General features: G+C 38.7%; 1 protein-coding gene across 1 annotated transcript in view; it reads left to right on the forward strand.

Moving 5' to 3' along the window:
• Stt3B (catalytic subunit 3B of the oligosaccharyltransferase complex) overlaps positions 1–24,860 on the forward strand; it is a 518,075-nt gene that overhangs the window by 393,821 nt on the left and 99,394 nt on the right. Inside the window, exon 12 of the mRNA XM_067140186.2 lies at positions 3,846–3,959. Within this exon, the coding sequence (XP_066996287.1) occupies positions 3,846–3,959 (114 nt within the window). The remainder of the gene's footprint in view (positions 1–3,845; positions 3,960–24,860) is intronic.

Raw genomic sequence — 24,860 nt, forward strand, 5'->3', positions numbered from 1 at the left:
TCGTCATATCAAAGAAGTTCACATTTTGTGATAAATTTGTTTTCAAATTTCAAATTTACGTAACCTAGACAAACTTTAGGGTTTTTAAGTGCTTTATTATCATTTCTTTCAATCCAAACAAACTGAGAGACTCTCAACAAGAGTTTAAATATTTTATTCAATTTTTTTCATGATAAGTGTGTGTATTCATTTTGTGTGATTTAAAACTTAGAAAGACTGTAGGTGCAAAATTGATATTTTGTGTTTTCACGAGATTTAGAAAGACTGTAGGATATTAATGTCCCATGAAGGAGTGATATTTATTTTGGCATTTTCAAACTGACTTCAAGGAGATCACAATATAAATCTTTGATTTTGACAAATATTGGTGACAGATTTGAGTTCTACACTAAGATTGCAGGGTGATACATCCTTTGATATTATTAATAAATTTTATAGAAAAAAAAAAACATAACCATCTATTATTTGCCCTGCGATTCTATCCTCTGTATCAGCTCCAAAAACACTGAACACTACCTGACATCCTTCTCATGCCCAAAACCCACAATCATTTCCTGGTACAATACGCTGTTATTATACATAAACACATTGGCTTGACCTTAGCATCGGGTAACATGCCTGTCAGCAGAACACCGTTATCTTTCTCCTCTACAGTGAAACCTCGGAATGCGAGTAACTTGGTCTACGAGTGTTTTGCAAGACGAGCAAACGTTTTAAATAAATTGTAACTTGATAAGCGAGTGAGGTTCTGCAATACGAGCATCACGTGTGCCTACGTTTTCCCCTCCCCTGTGCCTTTGTTGAATGGATGAACGTGGTCTTTGGTACTTTTGTGAAGAAATACCTTTCAGAAAATAATCTGCCGCTCAAAGTCCTGCTGGTTATGGACGATGCCCCTGCTCATCCTCCAGGCCTTTAGGGCGACTTATTGGAGGAATTCAAGTTCGTTAAGGCTAAGTTCCTTCCTCCCAACACTACTCCAGCCTATGGATCAGCAAGTCATTTCGAACCTCATGAAGCTATACACCAAAGCACTATTTCAGGGATGCTTTGAAGTGACCGAAGGAAGAAACATTACCCTCCGTGAGTTGGGGAGAAATCATTTCCCCATCGTGAAATGCCTGAAGATCATCGATAAACCCGGGGATGGAGGCACCAAGAGAACTCGCACTTCCGCTTGGGGAAAGCTGTGGCCTGACTGTATTCTTGGACGTGACTTTGAGGGGATTGTTGGTGACAATGAGCTGCCTATTGTTGATGAAATTGTGTTCTTGGGGAAGACTGTGGGGCTGAAGGTGAATGACGTGAACATTCAAGAGCTGGTGGAAGAACATAGCCAGTAACTGACCACCAATGAACTGATGGATCTGCATCACTGACAACAGGAGGAAGTTATCGAGATCTCGTCCGGGGAAGAGGAGGAGGAAAAGTCAGTGGAATCTCTCACTTCAACTGAGATTCAGGAGAAGTGCAAAATGTGGGAAACGGTGCAAAATTTTGTAGAGAACCATCCACCCGAATAAGGCTGTAGCACAATGAATCGGTTCAACGACAATGCAATGTCACGTTTTTGTGAAATCCTCAGAAAGAGCAAAAGCAACAGTCATTGGACAGGTTCCTCGTTAAAGTCGCAGGAAAACAAAACAATTCCAGTGAGCCAACAGATAGCAGTGATTCCGTTTGTGAAATTCGTGATACACAGTAACTCTTCTCATGTCATCTCTCATCTCCCTCACACCAACAATGATTCTAAGGTAAAGTGCACTTTAATTCGTTTTACGTTATATTTTGTTTAAGAAATGGTATGCGAATAAATATTTTTGTGTTGTGGACGAATCATCCGCATTTCAATTGTTTCTTATGGGAGAATTTGCTTTGATATAAGAGCGCTTTGGATTACAAGCATGTTGCCGGAACGAATTATGCTCGCAATCCAAGGTTCCACTGTATTTGCAAATGGACGATTATTTTGGCACCCAAATCTGAAACTCTTTCACTTGTTCTATTTAAAATTTAGTGCATTGCCCTTGACATCCGTTGGAAAGAGTTTCAGCACCAGGATGAAGGACTCGTTCCATCTCTCATTGGATTGCCTCCAGACTTTCCTGTTCCTGTTGTCGGGGTGAAAGCTCATGATACCCAGTCAGAAAAGAGCATATGCTTCCACTTTTCCTGATGACATGGGCTGTGAATTTTTGGCCACCTCACATAAGCTGCTCTATGGTGTGCTTTAGAAGGAGCTATCGACGAGAACCCCCATGATATCAGTCCTCTATCATGCAGCTGATTTTGTAATGTCTGACCTGACACAGTACCTCCTGTGGCCTGCAGATATCCCGAATGAACAAGGTGGCAGTAACAGTGGGCCTACAACATGCTGAAAGCAGAAATACCTATCCTCCCTGCAAGTTTGTTTGGGAGGGCATCCTGGCCATTGTCAATCAGCAACCCTGAACTTCTATAGTGTGAAACAAAAGCTAAAGGTTTCCACCTATTCAGTACTTCATCCAAACTCGGGAGGCATCACTCTGACTCGCTCGAATACAAGCAGCATTGTTCACTTTTTGCCTTCCATCTTGCATGCAGCAGTGGCACAATTCAAATACTGTCAAATACTCATTTTGTACAAGCTATCTACACACCACCTGCCTTGCAAGTGGTTAAGTTAAACTGACAGACATAACAAATCCCTCCTTTCAGACAAATATCAAACCTGATATTGTTGTAGCATCACTGTCTCTCAGACATTGGCTTACAGTGCATATTGCATACATCTTTGAGGTACCTTGATATACCGAGGAAATCGTAATATGCAAAACTTTTTTTTTTTTTTCACAATTAAAAAGTGGGTTTTATTCTACCTAGTTCAATACACTATTATTCAATCTTTAGAATTGATACAAAATATTATCTAATAGTACGCATGTTTCGACCCATTTGGCTCATAATCAGTACTCAGCTAGTAAGCCAATGAAATTTTTAAAATTTTACAAACTTAGTTAAGAAAAATCTCCATAGAGAATTATAGTTTATAATCTTACGTTGTAAAAGTTCTTGCTTTGTCTTGTTAAAATACATAGGATGAATTTAAAATCGTTCATTGATTAAGTCATAAAATTTGAGCATGGTGTTGCTTGGATTATTGTGATGAATATTATCGAAATCTGATGGTAGAAGTTGTTCTTTTGTGTGGCTACTGCTCTTTATGCTACTGCCAAATGCAGCCCATAGCTATGTGGTTGCCACTCTTCTAAACGCATTGAGAGGCAGTGTTCCGTAAGGTGAAGCCTCATGGTCTGGTGGAGTGGCGTACACGATGTTGATGAGTGATGGCCCACTACTACACATTAGTACATAATATTTTGTATCAGTGCTAAAGATTGAATAGTAGTGTATTGAACTAGGTGGAATAAAACCTGCTTTTAAATTGTTACACAGTCAATATTGACCATAGGATGATTTTTATTTCTTGTTAACTTTTCCAGCTGAGCGAGTTGGCTGAGCGGTTGGGATCACTAGCTTGTTAGCTTGCATTCAGGGTATAATGGGTTCAAGCCACTCTGTCAGCGGCCTTGAAAATGGTTGTTCGTGGTGTCCCATTTCACACTAGGCAAATGCTGGAGCATTATCTTAATTAAGACTATGGCAGCTTCTTTCTCAGTCCTAGTCCTTTCCTATCCCATCATAGCCATAAGACCTGTCTGTGTCAGTGCAGCATAAAACAGATAGCGAAAAAGCCGTTCTAAGCAATGTATTATTTTTGTAGATCTTTTATATTTTTGTTGTAAAATAGTTTGACAGATATTTTGTGACCAGTAATCTTTTAATTTATTTTTCTGTTTCAGGAAAGTGATTATTTTACAGATCGTGGAGAATTCAGAGTTGATGCAGAAGGGACACCTACTCTCTTGAATAGCTTGATGTATAAGTTAAGCTATTATAGATTTGGAGAACTCAGAGTAAGTGATGAATCACTCAGATCTTTTGTTATTTCTTTTTAATATCGTGTTACATTGTACTTCAAATTACATTTTATCAAAGTAAGTTTCAACTGGAGTTTTATGTTTCTCTTATGAGGTAACATGCTAGTCTTGAACTGAAGAGATTTCAGAAAGTTCGAGCCCCACTGTCGGCAGCCCTGAAGATGGTTTTTCATGGTTTCCCATTTTCGCACCAGGTAAATGCTGGGGCAGTACCTTAAGGCCATGGCCGCTTCCTTCCCACTCCTAGGCCTTTGCTATCCCATCATCGCCATGAGACCTATCTGTGTCGGTGCGACGTAAAACAAATTTTTTTAAAAAAATTTCAAAAATGAGTATCTTTTCCTGATGGCCCATGTATAGTAGTTCAAGTAGTATTTGTATACATTCTTATCATATTCATCTTAGATTCAGAATTTCAGATTTTATATCTGGCTAAGGACCTGTATTACGACAGCCAGATAAAAACTCAGTTCAAATATTTATCTGGAAGTTTGGTTGAAAACGCGTACTATGACTTTCGTTCATATGCAAACTGTGAGTATGTTCTCTATTTTAGCTATGCCAAAGTTGGCGAGGCAGTTAACGCTCTTATCTGGAAGTCAGCTGTAGAAATAAAGATGGCTACACGTTGTGATGATGGTTTGCTGAATCGGTTTGATTTTGAGTCTTATTCTGATCATGAACTTATGGAGCAGATGCTTCATTGGGTCAGAAAAGCAAAGAGGATTAGGCTACATCCAAATAATTTTGAAGAATGGGATAATGAGATATAGTAAAGCATTTCAGGTTAACAAACCTTACTACACTCGGTACTAAATGAAATCAGCGATCAACTGGAGCATGCCACATATGCCGTATATTGTTTGTGCAATAACGATGATGATGATAATAATAATAATATATAACTAGGGCTGTAATTGCATTGAATGTGAAATGTAACATGTAATATACCTGTACCAGAAGCAAGGCTAGAACATCTCTTCAGGTGGGTTTCTTGGCATGTATAAATGTAAGCTTATATTAAAACATATGCAACCAAAGACTAGCATACAGTATTGATGACGTTATTTGTCATATATGCAAGGTAAACTATTGTAGTTCACTCTTCAGAATGAATAATTATTTTGTTTGATAAAAGATATGTTATGCAAAACCATCATCACCACCGGTGCGACAGCCCTTTGTGAGCCTTGGCCTTTTGAATAAGATTTATGCAGAACAATAGGCTGGATTATTTTCTTTATTCAAGGAAAAGATGCCGTGCTCCTCTGCTGTTGTGAATGTGTTAGGTGATTAAGATTGTAGCCATACGCAAGTATGAGCTACTGATTTTAGGTTAGGAAATGTTCTTAATTTGTAATAAAATACAGTAGTGGTGAAAATCATGTGATTCTGTTAAGATGTAAGAACATAATATTGTAAGAGGAATATGTAGTTAGGGAATATTGAAAATATATGTATACAGTAAAACCTCGATGCATCGTTTTTTGAGGGAGGGGGAGAATGACAATAGATGCGGGAAAATGATAACGGGTGACATAAAATAGGGGGAAACAAAATAATGCAATATGGTTACTGTATTTGGGCATTTTTGTCATGTTAATATAATAATAATAATAATTACATACATTATCATTATAGACTGTTATGCCTTTCAGCGTTCAGTCTGCAAGCCTCTGAGAATTTACTAAACGTCGCCGAAGGGGAGTTAGGGATTGGAATAAATTACCAAGGGAGACATTCAATAAATTTCCAATTTCTTTGAAATCATTTAGGAAAAGGCTAGGAAAGCAACAGATAGGGAATCTGCCACCTGGGCGACTGCCCTAAATGCAGATCAGTATTGATTGATTGATTGATTGATTGATTGATTGATTGATTGATTGATTGAATCCTCGATTTGCAACTAGTGTTGTGGCCTCATTTAGTTCTATACCTCTTATCTTTAAATCGTTAGAAACCGAGCCTAACCATCATCATCTTGGTCTCCCTCTACTTCTCTTACCCTCCATAACAGAGTCCATTATTCTCCTAGGTAACCTATCCTCCTCCATTCGCCTCACATGACCCCACCACCGAAGCCGGTTTATGCGTACAGCTTCATCCATCCAGTTCATTCCTAAATTAGCCTTTATCTCCTCATTCCGAGTTCCCTCCTGCCATTCTTCCACCAGTTTGTACCAGCAATCATTCTTGCTACGTTCATGTCTGTTACTTCTAACTTATGAATAAGATATCCTGAGTCCACCCAGCTTTCGCTCCCATAAAGCAAAGTTGTCTGAAAACAGACCGATGTAAAGATAGTTTTGTCTGGGAGCTGACTTCCTTCTTACAGAATACTGCTGATCGCAACTGCGAGCTCACTGCATTAGCTTTACTACACCTTGATTCAATCTCACTTACTATATTACCATCCTGGGAGAACACACAACCTAAATACTTGAAATTATCGACTTGTTCTAGCTTTGTATCACCAGTCTGACATTCGATTCTGTTGAATTTCTTACCTACTGACATCAATTTAGTCTTCGAGAGGCTAATTTTCATACCATACTCATTGCACCTATTTTCAAGTTCCAAGATATTAGACTGCAGGCTTTCGGCACAATCTGCCATTAAAACCAAGTCGTCAGCATAGGCCAAACTGCTTACTACATTTCCACCTAACTGAATCCCTCCCTGCCATTTTATACCTTTCAGCAGATGATCCATGTAAACTACGAACAGTAAAGGTGAAAGATTACAGCCTTGTCTAACTCCTGTAAGTACCCTGAACCAAGAACTCATTTTACCATCAATTCTCACTGAAGCCCAATTGTCAACATAAATGCCTTTGATTGATTTTAATAATCTACCTTTAATTCCATAGTCCCCCAGTATGGTGAACATCTTTTCCCTCGGTAACCTGTCATATGCTTTCTCTAGATCTACGAAACATAAACACAACTGCCTGTTCCTCTCGTAGCATTTTTTAATTACCTGGCGCATACTGAAAATCTGATCCTGACAGCCTCTCTGTGGTCTGAAACCACACTGGTTTTCATCCAACTTCCTCTCAATGACTGATCGCACCCTCCCTTCCAGGATGCCGGTGAATACTTTGCCTGGTATACTAATCAATGAGATACCTCGATAGTTGTTGCAATCCTTCCTGTTCCCATGCTTATAGATAGGTGCAATTACTGCTTTTGTCCAATCTGAAGGTACCTTACCAACACTCCACGCTAATTTTACTACTCTGTGAAGCCATTTCATCCCTACCTTCCCACTGTACTTCACCATTTCAGGTCTAATTTCATCTATTCCTGCTGCCTTATGACAATGGAGTTTATTTACTATCCTTTCCACTTCCTCAAGCATAATTTCACCAACATCATTTTCCTCCTCCCCATGAGCTTGACTGTTTGCAACACCACCATGATGATTTCCTTTTACATTGAGAAGATGTTCAAAATATTCCCTCCACCTCTCCAGTGATTTCCTGGGATCTATTATGAGTTCACCTGAATTACTCAAAACAATGTTCATTTCCTTTTTCCCTCCCTTCCTAAGATTCTTTATTACTGTCCAGAAAGGTTTCCCTGCTACTTGACCTAGCCTTTCCAGGTTATTACCAAAATCTTCCCATGACTTCTTTTTGGATTCAACAACTATTTGTTTCGCTCTGTTTCTTTCATCTACGTACCAATCCCTGTCTGCCTTGGCCCTTGTTTGGAGCCATTTCTGATAAGCCTTTTTACGTTTACAGGCTGCTCTCACTTCATCATTCCACCAAGATGTTCGCCTTTTCCCATCTTTACACACAGTTGTTCCTAGGCATTCCCTTGCTGTTTCTATTACAGCATCCCTGTATGCCACCCATTCACTTTCTATATCCTGAACCTGCTTACTGTCTACTGTTCGAAACTTCTCACTAATCATATCCATGTACTTCTGTCTAATTTCCTCGTCCTGGAGACTTTCTACCCTTATTCGTTTGCAGACAGATTTCACTTTCTCTACCCTAGGCTTAGAGATACTTAGTTCACTACAGATCAGATAGTGGTCTGTATCATCGAAAAATCCGCGAAAAACTCGTACATTCCTAACAGATTTCCTGAATTCAAAGTCTGTTAAGATAGTCTATTATGGATCTGGTTCCCCTAGCCTCCCATGTGTAGCGGTGAATAGCCTTATGCTCGAAGAATGTATTCGTAACAGCTAAACCCATACTACCACAGAAGTCCAGCAAACGCTTCCCATTCCCATTAGCTTCCATATCTTCCCCACATTTACCAATCACCCTTTCGTATCCTTCAGTTCTATTCCCAACTCTCGCATTGAAATCGCCCATTAGCACTATTCTATCCTTGCTGTTGACCCTGACCACGATGTCACTCAATGCTTCATAAAACTTGTCAACTTCATCCTCATCTGCACCCTCACATGGTGAATACACAAACACAATTCTTGTCCTAATTCCTCCCACTGACAAATCTACCCACATCATTCGCTGATTTACGTGCCTAACAGAAACTGTGTTGCGTGCAATGGTATTCCTGATAAAGAGCCCTACCCCAGACTCTGCCCTTCCGTTTCTAACACCCGTCAAGTACACGTTATAATCTCCTATCCATTCCTCATTATCTCCCCTTACCCGAATATCACTTACTCCTAGCACATCCAGATGCATCCTCTTTGCTGACTCAGCCAGTTCTACCTTCTTTCTTCCATAAGCCCCATTAATATCGATAGCTCCCCATCGAATTCCATTTCGTTCGCCAAGTTGTTTCCAAGGAGTCCATCGCCTGTCAAATGGGAGTGGGACTCCATTACTCCCATAGGTCCGAGGCTTGCTTAAAGTGTTCTGAGCTCGGTAAATTCATGAAGCCGGATGCTGCCCTACTTGCACATAGTCCAAGTGAGGATCTCTCCTCTAACGGGTTATGGACCACCGGTGAATTGTATAGTCCTAGCCACCTGAGCACAAGGAGGGCCACGACTCAGAATATGTCCGAGATGTCCACTCCCATTCCATAGCAACTGGTATCTCGACTCTCAGGACCACTTACTAGGCCACTCAGCCGTTGCCCATGGTTCACGAACTAGGACGTGACTACAGTAACCCACAAACACGAACCACTAATAATAATAATAATAATAATAATAATAGTAATAATAATAATAATAATGATGATGATGGTGTATGGCCTCCGAAGCCGGGTGCAGATCTTTTGAATTGTCACGTGATACGCGGTCTACGTGCTCATGAAAATCCGGCTCTACCTAAGATGAATCTTAATGCGTAAGTCGGTGTGCGTGCGCGCGCGCGCGCACACACACACACACACACACACTGCCCCCGAACTGTTGGAATTAACCAATGAAAGCTTAAATCCCCGACCCAATCGTGACGTCTTGAACTGAAGGCAAACACCTGCTAACCATTTGCCATGGAGCCAGATATGCTCATACTAACACTAACATAAATTGTCCATTATTGGACATGATAAATTTTCCAGCTTACTCATTCCTGGTTGCCAGTTTTTCGCCCCTGTGTGCTAAGTTGGGCTCATCAATTGGTACATAGCACACCCACCAAGACGCATGGCTAGTGCATACCGTGGAGGCCACTGCTAAAGCTACTTGGAGCCACCGGCAGTGTCAGTGCACTATGAGAGACTTTGTCTCATTGCCAAAAATGATCCCCATAAGGAACTTTCACCCCACCATGCAGTAATTAAAAGTGAGAGGACTTTTCCTATTAGTGAGACTCACAACCTGACTTTTAACCCCGTTTATCATATACCATTGCCTACTGTCCATCTCACAACATTATCGAGGTCATTTTGCAGTTGCTCACAATCTTTTAACTTATTTATACACTATGCAGAATAATATTATCCACAAAAAGCCTTATCTCTGATTCCACTTCTTTACTCATATCATTTATGTATATAAGAAAACATAAAGGTCCAATAATACTGTCTTGAGGAAATGTTGTGTGGATAGATTTACATAGTATAGTGCAGAGGTTAGGAAGAAGACAGCAGTCGCATCTACACGAGATATTCACTCAGAAAGTTGCCCATCAAAACTATGTACATACATCTGTGAACCAAGGAGGCAGTTCATGTATATTTGGGGACTCAAGGCATGAGTGAAGAGGAAGTGTGTAATTCAGTTTAGGAATGACCTTCACAAAGTAAGGGGTATCCAAGTGTAAGGAAGGTTGTCGCATCTATCCTTAGTAGATAAAGTGGAAATCTAGTAGCATCAGGCAGTGCTTATCGAACTGTTACCTTGAGGTATGTTACAAGTAAAGATGTGTATCAAAACTGAGTGTGACCAAATTGTTGGTATATTCAACATTTTTGGTTTGTAGATTGTTGATTTATGAGTTTTCGTAAGTGGCGAAACAAGTTGGTCACATCACTTTATGATATTGTTGTAGTTTTGTTTTTTCTGAAGTTAATTCAGATAATGAAACTTCTGATAAATTTTGCTTATTGGTGGAGTAGAGAAGAACCTGGCATGCTATCCAGATTCAATTTGAGTTAAATAGTAGCATGTAAGGTAATGAAGCAGGTTTGAAGCATCATCAGCTGGATGACCGCCCCCTTGGGAGGAGTAGTTCGTTCATGCTCTACGAAGTTATTTATTTATTTCTGCAAGTGTTTTGTGGATTTTGCACATTCTCGTTATTCATTTCTGTATTTATGTTTTATAACCTTAATAAGATAATAGTTTATTTTCCATAAAATCGGTTTATAAGTAGACCTATGATATAATATAAGGCCTGTCATAAAATGCAAGGCCTGAAGTTAACATGGAGGCCGTATTATTAGTATTGTCTCACTGTAGGCCTGTATTACATATTAGCCTATATCACAACAAACTATGCATTTTTGATATTGAATTATGGCAGACACTAGCCTACATATCAGATATAAATTTGTTTGGTGGAATCTTAACCAAGCGTCATTTTCCTATTTCAGAAATTATGTCTTACCTTCAGTGAGCCATTGTTACTGGCATTGAGGTTCTATGCCACTGGAAGAATGCTGACAACAGCAGGTGATTTTTGTGGTGTTCACAAAGTTACTGCTGGAACTGTTGTCAATTGAATCAGTGCTATTGCTTCACTTCGAAGAACATATATCAAGATGCCTCCTCAAGGCGCAAGAGAAATTCATACCTTTCAGAATGATTTTATAGGTTGGAAACATTTCCCCGTACAACAGGATCATTAGGCTGCACTCATATTGGCATTAAATCTCTAGGTGGAGATGCCCCTGAAGACTTCAGGAACAGAAAAAGGTACTTTTCTGTGATTGTGGTGACTATGTGATACGAAGTTGAGGATTAAGGACATTGTGGCAAGGTGGCTGGGTTCAAGCCACAATTCGACCATCTTTAACAATTACGTGTTGAGGGCAAGGTTGGAGCTAGGCAACTTTGACAGTTCTGCATAACCTGGCCATCAACAATGACCACCAACCACCTCTTGATCCAGAAGTTGAGGTTAGAGTTAGACAGGCCTTAGGGGAATGTGAAATTCAAGGTGGAAATGAAAATAATGGTGCAGAAGCTGTCATGTGCATTCATCCAACACTCTGAGTGGCTACTGTAAATTTAATTGTTGAACTTTGTGAACTGTATGTGCAAGGGTGGTTCTGAAATTAAGTGGCAATTTAGATCTGAATTATTTTTTAAAATTGTTATTCAAATATATTTGTACGATAGTTATATTGTACATCCAGTCCTTTAGGTTGGTGGAAGGAGAAATAACATTCAGCTCGAGAGTGACAACGTTTTTGAAAGCCACCTGTTGAAATTTCAAGGGGCATGCAGGTATCATGCTCGAACATGAATGCTTCGAGTGGTCTGTTTCTTTGGTTTTGAGGTCCTACACAGTACCAGGCTCACAGTTTTGTTGTTTATTCCCCCTATTTATTTTTAAAAGTATATATTCGTACATCTTCGTTGTAGACTGTTATGTCTTTCAGTGTTCAGTCTGAAAACCTCTGTGAATTTATAAACGTTGCCACAATCCTCTATTTTCAACTAGTTTGTGGCCTCGCCTCATTTAGTTCGATACCTAGTATCTTTAAATTGTCAGAGAGTCAAGCCATCGTTGTCTTGGTCTCCCTCTACTTCTCTTACCCTCCATAGCTGAGTCTACTGTTCTGTTAGGTAACCTATCCTGCCCCATACGCCTCACATGGCCCCACCACCAAAGCTGCTCTATGCGTACATTTTCATCAGTTGAGTTCACTCCTAACATAGCCATTATCTCCTCACTTCCAGTACCCTCCTGATATTGTTCCTACCTTTTTGTACCAGCGATCATCCTTGCTACCTTCATGCCTGTTACTTCTATCTTATAAATAAGATATCCTGTGTCCATCTCTCACTTATGTAAAGCAGAGTTGGTCTGAAAACGGACCGGTGTAAAGATAGTTCCGTCTGGGAGCTGACTCCTTTCTTACAGAATACTATTAATCGCAACTGCAAACTCATTGCATTAGCTTTCCTACACCTTGATTCAAACTCGCTGATCATACTGCCATCCTGAGAGAATACACGTCGTAAGTACTTGAAGTTCTATGCCTCTTCCATCTTTGTATTCCCAATCTTACATTCAGTTATCTTACGTTTCTTATTCCTTACCTACTGACATCAGTTTAGTCTTGGAAAGGCTTTTGTATCATACTCATTGCACTCATTTTCAAGTTCCAAGATATTAGACTGCAGGCTTTCAGCATAATCTGCCATTACCAGGCGAGTTGGCCGTGCAGTGCTGTGAGCTCGCATCTGGGAGATAGTGGATTCGAACCCCACTGTCGGCAGCCCTGAAGATGGTTTTCCGTGGTTTCCCATTTTCACACCGGCAAATGCTGGGACTGTACCTAAATTAAGGCCACGGCTGCTTCCTTCCCACTCCTAGGCCTTTCCTGTCAGAATGACGTAAAGCAAATGGTTAATCTGGCATTAAGACCAAATCGTCGGCCTAGTCCGAACTGCTTACTACATTTCTGCCTAACTGAATCCCTCCCTGCCACTTTTTACCTTTCAGCAGATGATCCATGTACAGTATGAACAACAAAAGTGAAAGATTACAGCCTATCCTAACCCTATAAATACTTTGAACAAAGGTCTCGTTCTACCATCCATTCTCACTGCAGCCCAATTGTCAACATCATTGCCTTTGATTTATTTTAATAATTTACCCTTAATCCCAGGGTCTCCTAATATGGTAAAGATCTTTTCCCTCAGTACGGTACTCTTCATAAGCCTTCTCTAGGTTTACGAAACATAAACATAACTGTCTGTTCCTCTAGTAGCATTTTTCAGTTACCTAGCGCATACTGAAAATCTGGTCCTGACAGCCCCTCTGTGGTCTGAAACTACACTGGTTTACATCCAACTTCCTCTCAACAACTGATCGCACCCTCCCTTCGAAGATGCCAATGAACACCTTGACTGGTATACTGATCGAGATACCTCGATAGTTGTTGCAGTCTTTCCTGTTCCCTTATAGATAGCTGCAATTACTGCTTTTGTCCAATCAGAACGTACCTTACTAACACTCCATGCTAATCTTACTACTCTCTGAAGCCATTTCAACCCTGCCTTCCCACTATATTTCACCATTTCAGGTCTAATTTCATCTTTTCCTGCTGCTGTATGACAGTGGAATTTATTTACCATCATTTCCACTTCATCAAGCGTAATTTTACGAACATCATTGTCCTCCTCCCCGTGGGCTTGGTTGTAGGCAACGTCACCAGGAAGATTTCCTTTTACATTGAGAAGATTTTCAAAATCCTTCCACCTCTCCAGTGATTCCCTGGGATCTGCTATGAGCTCACATGATTTACCCAAAACACTATTCATTTCCTTTTTCCCTCCCTTCCTAATATTCTTCATTAGTGTCCAGAATGGTTCCCTGCTGCTTGACATAGCCTTTCCTGGTTATTACCAAAATCTTCCCACAACTTCTTTTTGGATTCAACCACTATTTGTTTTGGTATGTTTCATCTATGTACAATTCCTTGTCTTCATCAGTCCTATTTGGAGCCGTTTCTGTTACGGCAAAAAATAAACCCAAATTTCTGTAGAGGTGAAGTATTTCTATCATTTGTATTTGGAGTAAAATAATGCAGCTAAAAACTTGCATTTGAAAGTGACATAAAAATTAAAAATCTTGCCTAAACTATCACTTGGTATGTTATCTGGTTCATAAGCAGTCTCCATCACTGTCATCTATTTCTGAATCTGCTTCTGACAATAACATATTTAAAATATCACTATCACTGAGCCAGCATGAGGACGTGTTTATACAGTAACAAAGCTCACAGCATGACAGATTTGGCATGCGCAGCACACCGCTTGTTTCATTAGAGGTCGCTGCAAGGAGAAACGACCTTATTTATCATTTCAGTTTGAACTTCCTGATAACGGCTGCATTCTAGTGGACACTAGATAAACTACTACCTCCAAGCAAGCGACGGGAACCGTATGGGATACATTCAGCTGCATATAAACACGCTTCCTTACTCCACCAATAAAAGATTTACCGTAAGTTTCACTACAAGAATGTAATCCCGAAACAAAATAAAACAAAACAAACACCGTCAATAATCGTCACATGATGAGACCAACTTGTTTTGCCATTTACTATACATCCACAAACAAATATCTACAAGCAGTGCACAACAACTATACATAGTTCAGAGGTGCCAACTATTACGGATTTCCGTAATTATTACGGATTTCACCTGACTATTTTGGAATTATGGTTAAAGGGGAAATTATTACGGAAAAGCTGACATTATTACGAAAAAATAATGTTCCACGGAAAAAGCAGAAAAGAAGGAAAACGTTCAATCCTTTCGAGCCGTTTTCTTAAAATCATCCTTGTTTCAATGCTTGTGAGTTGGCAACTATACTTATTTTGCTACCCGTAAGTGTTGTAAAATTCATTGTGAATATGAAGGAGCTCTTATTGAGAAGGAAGGAGCATGCTTTGGACTTGACTCAAAATTTATATCGGGGGTGGAGGTCGATTACTGATAATCCACTTCAAAGGTTGGCACCTCTGCATAGTTCTGAAGGCCACTCTTCAAAGTGATGATTTCATACTGTGCCCTTACTGCGTCCAATGATGGCGTAAATAAAATTCTCTGACTACTCAGATTATCTCAAGGTGTATTTACTGTAAAATTTGCTTAAAGTGAATCCCGAAGAGTGGTGCAACTGCCTATAATTCGTGTTCCAATATTTCGAATGGACATCTCCATCCTTTCGCACCTAATTTATCGCTTTAGAAAGGCTAGAGTAGCAACACACATTTATCGATAAACTATTCTACCATTTCACCTATAAATAAATATATTACACATATTTAATCTTAACCAACTAGTTTATTAATATAATAATAAGCTTAGGAAGGAGAAAATCATATTAATGTTTTGTTTCATTCTTCAAAATTCCAAATAAATATCATAAGTGTGTCTTTATGTACATATCAATTCTCTAATAATGATCACCTGCAGTCTTGACATGGGCTAACTCTGCATTTCCATTCATCGAACTGATGATTGAACTCTTTTCTCTCATCATAACATGTTCGCAGATATTTATATTGAAAATAATTAAAATAATTTCTAAAGAAACTCATATTTTCTGTCTTTAAGCTTTTAACATTGTTTGTGACCAACTAAATTGTTCTTCTGCCACTGTCACTTATTTTAATTACTGTTGAATGTCTCGCTAAGCTTGCTATTTTCTACTGCCATGCATAATCCTGGCACCTACTGGCCTAACCATAGAGCATTTAATCTAAATAGCATTATATAACCTCATGAAATCATTATCTATGACTGAATTCTAAGTTTTTAGTTTTTAATTAATAACAATTCTCATTTAAGATTCTAAGTTCTACCTTCAATGAAATGACATTCGCCTCTTAAATTGATTCACTCCTTTCAATCGATTGGATAGAGATGTTAAAATTAATCATTACAACATCATACACCACATATTACCTTGTGCAACACCAACATGGGATAATTATTGAAGGTATTTCCTGACATATCTTTATTTTTAACATATGGATATAGTGAGACTTATTTGACTTAACATTTATCTGTCTTGGTTAGCTATGCCTTCATTATATTTCTCTACTCCCACGATGAGATGTCTTTTCATGCCAATGCTCCTTGTATACGATCCAGACTTAAATATATGTATCCCTCATATTCTATCACTTTTGTGCCTTTTATTATAAATTTTTCTCTTTCATTATAACCTGCGTATCATTTAATTCATTCATAACACCTTCTTAATATAGCCATTCCTCTTAAATCTCATAACCTTTGCTCGTAAACACATTTCCCACGATGTATTCAATTCCATTGAAAAAATCTTCACTTCACTGGATCACATCTCATTTCCCACAATGACATCTAACCTCCTAGTACATTATAATACTCCTCTCTGTTTCTACATTGACAAAGAATAACTCATATTGGCTGCATATTTCATGATAATATGGTATCATGATGACCAACAACACGTTCGGTTACTTCACCTATTATTATTTATAAGCTTCATGTCCGTATTGATTGGTATCACTATATAGAAATAATATGAATCACCACCTTATCAATACACTATTTTATTTACTACCAAACTGGTAAATAGGGTCAATACCGGTTTCGACCCCTAAGGGGTCATCCTCAGTTGACACATAAATATCTATAAAAACATCACATATAATAGTTAAAGTTTAAAATTGATGTGTCGTTAGTATACTGGTAAGTACATATGCATGTATTATGGAATTTATAAGTTTGTTCTATTAGAGCTATTATGTAGATTTTCTGTTTCTTTGTAAACAGTATCAAAAGTATTGTATTGGATGTGGTTCATCCATTTGACAAAATGCTAGTGGATTGAATATGTACATTTGCTGAGAGGTACATGCTATTCTATTTTACAATTTTTGTTTTACATAATATGGGGTAAAATTATTACATTTGCACATATATGGTGATATTAGGTACAATGTAGGGTGTTAAAGATGTACTATTTGAATTTTCAGTATCCTGATTACATTTCATGTAGTGGTTGTAAGGTTTACTGATTCACTTGTTTAGTTCAGTTAAATACATAATGACCTTGTTGGTTTGAATTCTTATGATTAAAATATTGGTATGTAATACCTAGTTAACATGAATCCTTAATATTAATATATAAGTTTGTAGCACCTCTTATTCCCGTTTTCAGTCTTAAAATAGAATTGTGTCTTGACACTTTATTTTGTTAGACATATAAAAGTCTTGTTAAAATAAAACTTTGGGGCTAAAACCGGTATGAAATACCTATTTAAAATACATTAGATAATGGTATTGATATGTGGTGCTATGTGCATATTCAAAAAATCTAAATGAAATATAAATATAAATTGGTGACAGTACTGTAGGTTGTTGTGTTGTAGTTAATGGCTGGTCCATTAAAAATATATATGTTTACTTGAATAGGATCGATCACATGCTGTACGCGTTACGAGTGAAATTGCATAATATATTATAGTAATAACTGGTAATTTTGTAGGATACTGCTGTTGTAGTTGGAAATCTTGAATATCATTGAGAAAATGTTCTCATCTTGTCGCGTGTCGAATACAGGTTGAGTAGGTCACCATTAAGAGATGAAGTGCATATTGGATGTCGTATATCTAAATTAGGTTGTACGTTGGTTGTATCGTGGAGACGTGTTGTAAATTAATATATGTTGGCTGTTGGGATCGTGTGCTCTGTATGGCTGTCTGTTGAGAAAACTGCACACCACAGCTATGTTTGGGTCCCTTACTCAGTATAATGGATTCTGTTTCATCAAAATTCATGTCTGTTAGATTTTTCATTGGTGGATGAAATATGTGTTTGTTGCTTTTGCTAGGTCTAATGGGGAATTTGGTTAAGAGAAGAAATAAAGTTTCTCTATAGAAAAAAACACCACCTTAACACTAATCTTTATGAGACACATGTAAGAGCTTCTCATGATCTACCACATATTTACTGGGACAACGCCCAACAAATGACCAGAGAAAAACTAACAGACATAGCCGTTCAAAGACAGAATACACTAAGTAGGAAATTAAACACACTTAGACAGTTACAAAACCAAAGTACAGAAGACAAAGTTCCCAACAGTAACTTCCCCATTACTTCATCCACCCATGAAAAATCTAACAGGCATGAATTTTGATGAAACAGAATCCATTTTACTGAGTAAGGGACCCAAACATAATTAGGGAAATACTTCGACCTTCCAGAACATTACTACTGTTATTACAGAAACTGAAAACGCCCTAAACAAAATTCCTTACGAACAACATGATGAAGTCAGACACAAAATTAAAAAGACTACCACAATACATTAACAGAATTAGCAGCAATAGCAACAATGGAAACTTCATTAACAACACACAGATAAAAAGACTCAAAGATAAAATCAAGCAGAACTTAATAATAACAAAAGCAGATAAAGCAATACCACTGTTATTGACAAAAACTAATACATAGCAAAAACTAAACAATGTTTCCTAGATAATACATTCCAAATTAAACATAAAGACCCAACTACAAACATCTGTAGAAATTTTAAAGTTTTATTGAAAAACACTTGCATTCTTCTGAATGAACAAGAAACCGCAAAAACTCATCATAATGAACCCTAGGGGTCGTATTCATGAACGTGACTTTGACTTCGACTTACGTAAGTTCGCTTAGTTGAGTTTCGTGGAAGTCTGTTTCATAAACGCAACTTTTACAAACTCGACTCTGGCGTAAGTAGACTTTGGTAAGTTACGATGTGAAGAATTAGATATGAAGTTGGCAATGAAAACAATGGAAGAGCAGTGTAGCATCTCCCATCATTCAATGCTTTTTCTTAATAAAGAGGTAGAAAAAGAAGAAATTCAGCTGTTTCCTGCGTTATAGATCCAGTTAATACAGTTCATTTTTATTTCTCGGCGATGGATGGAAAGAAAAAAATGCCTTCAACAACTATGAAAGGGAGGTGTTACTAGAACTATGAAAGAGAAGAAAGATATGACTGAAAACGAAATCAATAAACTTCATCTCTTGGTTGGCTATGCCCTGATAATTGAAACTAAAAATCCCTTTCCTATCACGGAAAACCTCAGCAGGTTGCCACCTGGACTTATTGGTACATAGCTCCAACCACTCCAGGGAATCGGGATCTTTCATACACACGTCGCGCATCATTTCGACAAACGAAACAAACTGTGGTCTCTTTCGGGCAGTCAGGATCGATATTCGATATTCTTTTGATTATTCTACATACTGAGGGCTGGCTTACTCCTCGTGAATGAGGGGAATCAATTTGGAAGTTACCTGAAAACCATGGAAGTGTGAAAGACTGTTGTATTTACCATAAGAATGCATTAATCTGTGCTGATCATCCCTTAACCTAAATAGATAACACGATGAATAGAAAGTACAAAAACTTTGCGCTATAGTAACAATAATTTTACCTGTAGCATAATATCTTAATGACAGGGCGATTTGTCAGTGTGGTTAGGGACGCGCGGCTGTGAGCTTGCATCCGGGAGATAGTGGGTTCAAACCCCACTGTCGGCAGCCCTGAAGATGGTTTTCCGTGGTTTCCCATTTTCACACCAGGCAAATGCTGGTGGGGGCTGTACCTTAATTAAGGCCACAGCCGCTTTTTTCCCATTCCTTGGTCTTTCCTATCCCATCGTCGCCATAAGACCTATCTGTGTCGATGTGACGTAAAGTTAAAATATAATCTTAACAAAATTAGCAACTGTATTATTGGAGGTATGGGTGATCCTCGATTATTATATTTCTGTAATTCATTTTCAAACATGGTTAGTACATCTAATACTGTAGGTTTGTCGAATCTATATCGTTTTCTGAACTCATTATCTGTATTAAATTCAACTGGGTTCCGTGCATCTCTTTATAACACGCCGAGGAGTAGGCACAACGTACCGAATAATTTCCTGGATCTCTTCAATTTCGTCTACAAAATTAACTACACCAACAATATCTGCCATTTTATTATTTTTCTGATCGCAGAGTCTACTTAAGTACGGAACATCGGCGACTTGGAAGTGAAGTCGCCATCTAAGTAGCGATTATGAAATGGAAATGGCGACTTACCGCCTTCTAAGTCTAAGTCAAAGTCTCGTTCATGAATACGACCCTAAATTACCGACCGCGATAGCTTATCCGAAATTTCATAAAGAAAACATACCGATGAGACCCATCATAAACTACAGATCGAGTCCAACTTACAAATTGTCACAATTCATTCAAACATTTCTTAAAAAACATGATGTATCTTCAGCCAAAAAAATAGTATGGAACTCAGTAGAATTTTGCAATATTACAAAAGACCTAAAAATCGAGCAACACCATAACTTAGCATCATATGATATAACAAATATATACTGTAATATACCTACACAAAAAACAATAAAATTAATAGAAACCAAGTTAAAAAATCACAGTAAATTAAGCACTCTTGAAATAGAATAATTCATAAAATTTCTTGAATTTGCCATCAACAGTAACTATTTCAAATTTCATGACACCATCTACCAACAACAAGGTTTACCAATGGGATCCCCAGCACCAAGTATATTAGCTGAAATTTACATAGATCACCTAGAGTATCAAGAAATCAGCAAAATGGACATCTTCTGGTGCAGATTCATAGAAGACATTTTTGTTATAATAGACAATAGATTCATCAATGAAATCAATTTATTAGAACAATAGACCCACACATAAAATTTACAATGGAAACAGAAAATAATCATACCATAAATTACCTAGACATATCTATAACCAAGCACGAAAGTCACCTAACATACAAAATATATAGAAAACCTACACATACATCTAATACATATAGATTCTATCCACCCTAATGCACACAAAAAAGCAGCATATCATAGCATGATCTACAGAGCGTTCAACATACCACTACCACAAGAACAACAAAACAAAGAACTAAATCTGATCCACGAAATAGCCAAACAAAATGGATACAAGAAAGAAATTATCAATAAAGTGATTCAAAAGATAAAACATCAACCTAAATCAAAACTGACCAGAGTCAACAAATCCAAGAAAGATTCCGTACTCTTCACTTTTAACACCCATATATATCCCATAACCAACATTTTTTAAAGACGAAACCTAAAAATAGCCTTCAGAACCACACACAACAATGCCAACATTTTACATAATACCAAATCTATCAATAGCAACAATAAATACAATCATTCAGGAGTGTATTGTATAAAATGTAACAGTTGTGAAGCCAGTTATATCAGACGTACTGGAGGAAACTTTCAAATCCGCTATAATGAGCACATTAATACCATAAAACATAATCACTTTTCATCCACAGGTCAAAATATTGAAGATTACAACATAAATTTACAAATATTGAAAATGACATGCAGATTCTAAGTGTAAACCCCAAGGGCCCATTACTCAATATAATGGAAGAATTTTATATCAGTTTAGATCAATACACCAATCCAAATTTCAACCTAAATGAAATCACAGATAAAGTCAATATCCTCTTCAATACAGTCATCCCTCCCCTAAAAAACAGTTACCTAAAAAGTAAAAAAACAGAACCCAATACACATTAAGGAACCGCCAGAAGACACACCCCACTCTACCCCAACCCCCTTAACAGCCGCTCCTCCCGCCCCTCCATAGCCACAAGCACGAGCCTCAGACTTGCATGAAGCAGTGCACGACGTGCTTCCGAGTAACACACATCGAGAAGTCAACAGTGGCAGTAAGTACACATACACTCATTCCACGTTTAACAGACATTTCAGATTGGCAGACAAAAAATTTCTTACACTTCACTCTTTCTGTTCTTACAGATCGTTGACATGTCCATCAACATAACTATGAAGAGGGAGCTTTCGCACTAATTAAATGCAGTACAGTGTGTCACAAAAATGGAGTAAGATAACATGTTACGATATTCATGAGTTCTGTTTTTGGGCTTATGCCGTGTAAATAATTATAAAACACACTCAACGTTTCAAAAGGAACCTTGCCTTTCTTCATCAGGAGACAAAAGAGAAGAGAAACGACGTATTGATGGTTGCTAGGAGAAAGCAACAAGGAAGCTACAAATGGTGCCCAAAGATGTAAAGGGGACGCCATTTTAGCCCAATGCTAGAGACAATGAATAGTGGCAGCAAAGCATTACTCTCTAATGGTTCTGATTATAGGTAGCCATGATTCACTGAGGTTGTAACCTGTATCGCGGTTGAAATTATCTGGATGTTTACGTATTTCAACCGCCTCCCTGATAATTCTTGGGCGATATTGCTTTATACGGGCAAGAACATCCACTTCTTGGAACAAGACATCATGACCAGGTGTTAGGGCATGGTCAGCAACAGCTGATTTATCAGGTTGGTTGAGTCTGATACATCTGGTATGTTCTTTGATGCGAGTACACACCGTTCTCGAAGTCTGCCCAATATAAACCTTGCCACAAGTACAGGGAACTCTGTAGATACCAGGTTGTTGTAATTTAGGTAAACTATCCTTAGTTGGTCGCAGGAGTTGCCTAATCTTAACCGATGTTCCAAAAACAGTTCGTACATGGTACCTACGTAAGATTTTAGCAATACGATCCGTCGTGTTATGTATGTAAGGTAGGTAAGCAGTTCCTTTTACATCTTTTTTCTTAACAGACGTCCGATTATGTGCCGATTTCAGAACCCTTGAGATCAAAGCTCTGCTGTAACCGTTGCTCTTAAAGGTGGTTCTCAAGGTGTTAATTTCCTCTTGTAGATCTGACGCTTCACAAATCCTCCTGGCCCTGGTAGTCAGAGTTGTAAGGATACCATGTTTTTGGGCAGGGTGATGGTGAGAATCTGCGTGGAGATATCTATTGGTGTGTGTGGGCTTACGATACACGCTGTGTCCTAGAGATCCATCCTCTTTCTTGGTGACGAGAACATCCAAAAAAGGTATCTTGCCGTCAGATTCCATTTCCAGGGTGAAACAAATGGAAGGGTGCTGGCGATTAAGGTGATCCAGAAAGTGACCAAGATTGTCTTCACCTTCCGTCCATACGATGAACGTATCATCCATAAATCGCCACCAGATCTTCGGTTTGCAAGGTGCCGACGACAAAGCTTTCTCTTCGAAGTTTTCCATGAAGAAATTGGCCACAACAGGAAAGAGAGGACTACCCATGGCCACACCATCCAACTTAAAACAAGGTGAAATCCGGGCGCTAAAAGATCTAAGGGACAATTCTGATGTAATCGTTCTCCCCGCTGACAAGGGTAACGCGACGGTGGTGATGGATAAAGATGAATATGACAACAAGATCTCGTCCTTGTTAGCTGATCCTATATACAGAATTAACAGTCGTGATCCCACAACTCGCTACTCAAATATGACCGTCAAATTGGTCAAGCAATCTTCTATTCCAGAAGATACAGCAAAGAGTCTCCTTCCAGGGGATGCTATTCCTCCGAGACTGTATGGCCTCCCCAAAATACATAAGGAGGGTGTTCCTCTTAGGCCTATTGTCAGTACGATTGGTTCCCCGACATATGCCCTTTCGAAATATTTAGGTAGTCTTCTTCAACCACACCTGGGTAACACCCCTTCATATATTAAGGATTCCACACACTTCATTGAGAAGTTAAAAACTATATCACTTCAGCCAGGCGATATCTTGGTGAGTCTCGATGTGGTGTCTCTGTTTACGAGAGTACCTGTTGATGGTGTTATGTCTCTCATTAATGATATTTTTACTGAAGAGATCGCAAGGCTTTTCTATCACTGCATGACCTCCTCCTACTTTCTATGGAATGGGAAATATTATGAACAGACAGATGGTGTGGCCATGGGAAGTCCTCTCTCTCCTGTTGTGGCCAATTTCTTCATGGAAAACTTCGAAGAGAAAGCTTTGTCGTCGGCACCTTGCAAACCGAAGATCTGGTGGCGATTTATGGATGATACGTTCATCGTATGGACGGAAGGTGAAGACAATCTTGGTCACTTTCTGGATCACCTTAATCGCCAGCACCCTTCCATTTGTTTCACCCTGGAAATGGAATCTGACGGCAAGATACCTTTTTTGGATGTTCTCGTCACCAAGAAAGAGGATGGATCTCTAGGACACAGCGTGTATCGTAAGCCCACACACACCAATAGATATCTCCACGCAGATTCTCACCATCACCCTGCCCAAAAACATGGTATCCTTACAACTCTGACTACCAGGGCCAGGAGGATTTGTGAAGCGTCAGATCTACAAGAGGAAATTAACACCTTGAGAACCACCTTTAAGAGCAACGGTTACAGCAGAGCTTTGATCTCAAGGGTTCTGAAATCGGCACATAATCGGACGTCTGTTAAGAAAAAAGATGTAAAAGGAACTGCTTACCTACCTTACATACATAACACGACGGATCGTATTGCTAAAATCTTACGTAGGTACCATGTACGAACTGTTTTTGGAACATCGGTTAAGATTAGGCAACTCCTGCGACCAACTAAGGATAGTTTACCTAAATTACAACAACCTGGTATCTACAGAGTTCCCTGTACTTGTGGCAAGGTTTATATTGGGCAGACTTCGAGAACGGTGTGTACTCGCATCAAAGAACATACCAGATGTATCAGACTCAACCAACCTGATAAATCAGCTGTTGCTGACCATGCCCTAACACCTGGTCATGATGTCTTGTTCCAAGAAGTGGATGTTCTTGCCCGTATAAAGCAATATCGCCCAAGAATTATCAGGGAGGCGGTTGAAATACGTAAACATCCA

The sequence above is a fragment of the Anabrus simplex genome, chromosome 2 (genome assembly GCF_040414725.1).
Source record: "Anabrus simplex isolate iqAnaSimp1 chromosome 2, ASM4041472v1, whole genome shotgun sequence".
Taxonomy (NCBI): Eukaryota; Metazoa; Arthropoda; class Insecta; order Orthoptera; family Tettigoniidae; genus Anabrus; species Anabrus simplex.